This window comes from Chlorella variabilis (genome assembly GCF_000147415.1).
Source record: "Chlorella variabilis unplaced genomic scaffold CHLNCscaffold_18, whole genome shotgun sequence".
Lineage (NCBI taxonomy): Eukaryota > Viridiplantae > Chlorophyta > Trebouxiophyceae > Chlorellales > Chlorellaceae > Chlorella > Chlorella variabilis.
In genome coordinates, this window is record NW_005435070.1 from 395,460 (window position 1) to 397,859 (window position 2,400).

General features: G+C 74.0%; 1 protein-coding gene across 1 annotated transcript; it reads left to right on the top strand.

Moving 5' to 3' along the window:
- Positions 1–13: 13 nt before the first annotated feature.
- CHLNCDRAFT_25863 (hypothetical protein) lies at positions 14–780 on the top strand (the record flags this gene model as incomplete). The annotated part of the gene is made up of 2 exons (XM_005845229.1): positions 14–161; positions 428–780. Coding segments are annotated over 2 exons (501 nt in total), but the record flags the coding sequence as incomplete, so codon positions are not given.
- Positions 781–2,400: the final 1,620 nt, after the last annotated feature.

Consider the following 2,400-nt stretch of genomic DNA (forward strand, 5'->3'; position numbering starts at 1 on the left):
GGGCTGCGAGCGCAATGTCATCACCTTTTCTTCCCTCATCTCCGCCTGCGAGCGCTCGGGGCGGTGCGACCTGGCGCTGCGGCTGTTTGACGAGATGCGGCGCGAGGGCTGCCGCCCCAACGTCGTCACCTACAACGGCCTCATCGGCGCCTGCGCGCAGGGTGCGCCGGCCGGGGCCCTGCCTGCCCGGCCTGGCCCTGCAGCCCGCGCCCCTGCCCTGCCCTGCCCTGCCCTGCCCTGCGCCGCTGCCCTGTTGCCCTGCCTGGCCTGCTGCCTGTGCATCTGCCTGTGCGTCTGCCTGGTGTGAGAGTTCGCGCGGCGCAGCCCAGGCGAGCGCAGGCAAAGCGTGCTCCGCCCCGCATCCCCTGCCTCACCCCACCCCACCTGCCCCCCTCCCCCCTCCTCCTCCCTTCCCTCCTCCCCGCAGCCGGCATGTGGGCCAAGGCCGCCGAGGTGTTCGATTCCATGATCGGCGGCGGCGTGCGCCCCGACGCGGTGACCTTTTCGGTGCTGGTGGCGGCGTACGAGCGCGGTGGCCAGTGGCGCCGCTGCCTGCAGGCCTTTGAGCAGATGCAGCAGCAGGGCTTCCGCCCCGATGCCTGCGTTTACAACGTGGTGAGCTGGAGCTGGGGTCTGAGGCAGGGCGGCTGGTTACAGCTGAGCGGGGCCCGGCCGGGGACCGCGCCGGGCGGCGGCGGCGCGCTGGGGAGGCTGCGGGGGGCCGCGGGCCGACGCCTAGGCAGCCGGCGCGTCCCTCGCAGCGGGAGTGGCCTCTTGTAGATGCCTGCTCGCGCCTGTTGCGAGCCAAAAAACACTGCGCGCTGCTCCGACCTCCCTTTGAGATGCCCCTGAAGCAAAGCTGGGCACCTCGGGAGCAGCTGGGCAGCACACCGCAGCTGGGCAGCGCCCCAACCCCTGCCCGCCTGCCCTGACCGCGCCCCTGAACGCGCCCCAACTCCTGCCTGCCTGCCTGCCACCCCCTGCCCCGCTCCACAGGTGCTGGATGCGCTGATCGGCAACGGCTTGGTCGCCGCCCAGGCCAAGGCCGTGCAGCTGTGCGCGGCGGCGCACCGCCAGGGGCACCTGCGCCTCACCCCCGTCTCCGCCTCCGAGTGGACCGCCACAGCCTACACCTACGGCGCAGCCTTCATCACCACGCTGCGCTGGCTGGCGGAGATCAGGTGAGGGCGCCGGCGCCGCGACCACAGGGGGCGTGCGCAGGCTCCCCGCGAGCGCTGTGTGTGTGTGTGTGTGTGTGTGTGTGTGCGCGCCCAGGCGGCTGCCGCGTGCCCGTGCTTCCCCGGTTCTCGTCTCCCTGTGCTGCAAGTGGTGGTGCGCTGAACACTCTGCGTTGAGTTGAGCCGCCGCTGCCGCCCGCCGCCTTGTCGCAGGGAGGCGCCGCCGTCTGCCGCCATGCCGCTGGCCTTCTCTGCTGGTGCCACCACCGGCGGCGGCCTGCCTGGCCAGCCGCTGCAGCCCGTCAGCCTGCTGCTGACGCGCGGCAAGCACTGCCGCGCGGAGCAGCCCTTTGCCGCCATCCAGCCCGCGCTGGCCGCCTGCCTCGCCGCCTTCTCCGCTCCTGTCGCCGTCAAGCTGACGGGGCAGGGCCTGGCGCTGCACGCCGACGGCCTGTCGCTCACAGCCTGGCTGTCCACGCCCGGCGCGGCGGCGCTGCTGTCGCCGCTGGACGCCGCCGCGGGTGGCGGCGGCGCCGCCTCCGCCTCCGCGACCCCCGTGCTGTCCGCCGCTCTCCTGGCCGACGATGTGGCAGCCGACATGCAGTGCAGCAAGGCGTTTGCGGCGGTCATGGAGCACGAGGCGGCGCACGGCGGCGGCGGCGGCGGCGGCGACGACCCGCTGGCGGCGCCCGCCGCGGCCGCCCTGCGCCAGCGCCTCGCATCAGACATCGTCACCCTCAGCCATTCGCTGGACGTGCAGGTGTGTGCGAGGGCTGCCAGGGCGCAGCCGCCTGCAGCTGCTGCTGTGCACGTCCCTTGCCGCCGACCCCTGCTCCCTGCCTGCCAGCCCCGCCAGCCTCCCTCGCCCCTCCTCCCAGCCGCCTGTCGCCTCCCGTCCCTGCCCTGCCTGGACACCACAGGAGGAGACGGCACTGGATGCGGTGCAGCTGTGCGGCCAGGTGGCGGCGGCCGGCATCCAGCTGGAGCCGGGGCTGGCGCCGCTCTACGCCGCCGCCATGCTGCTCATGTGCTGCCGCCAGTGTGAGTCTCCCAACGGGGTCCTTTGCCGTGCGGCGCGCCGCGCTGCGTGCGCCGCGTGCGCTGTGTGCCCGCCGCGTGCGCTGTGCCCGCACCCTGCCCGCCTGCCGCGCTTGGCGCACATAGCCCTCTCTCCCGCCACCAGCCTCCCAACTCGCGCCTTTGCTGGGTCGCGCCTCCCCTC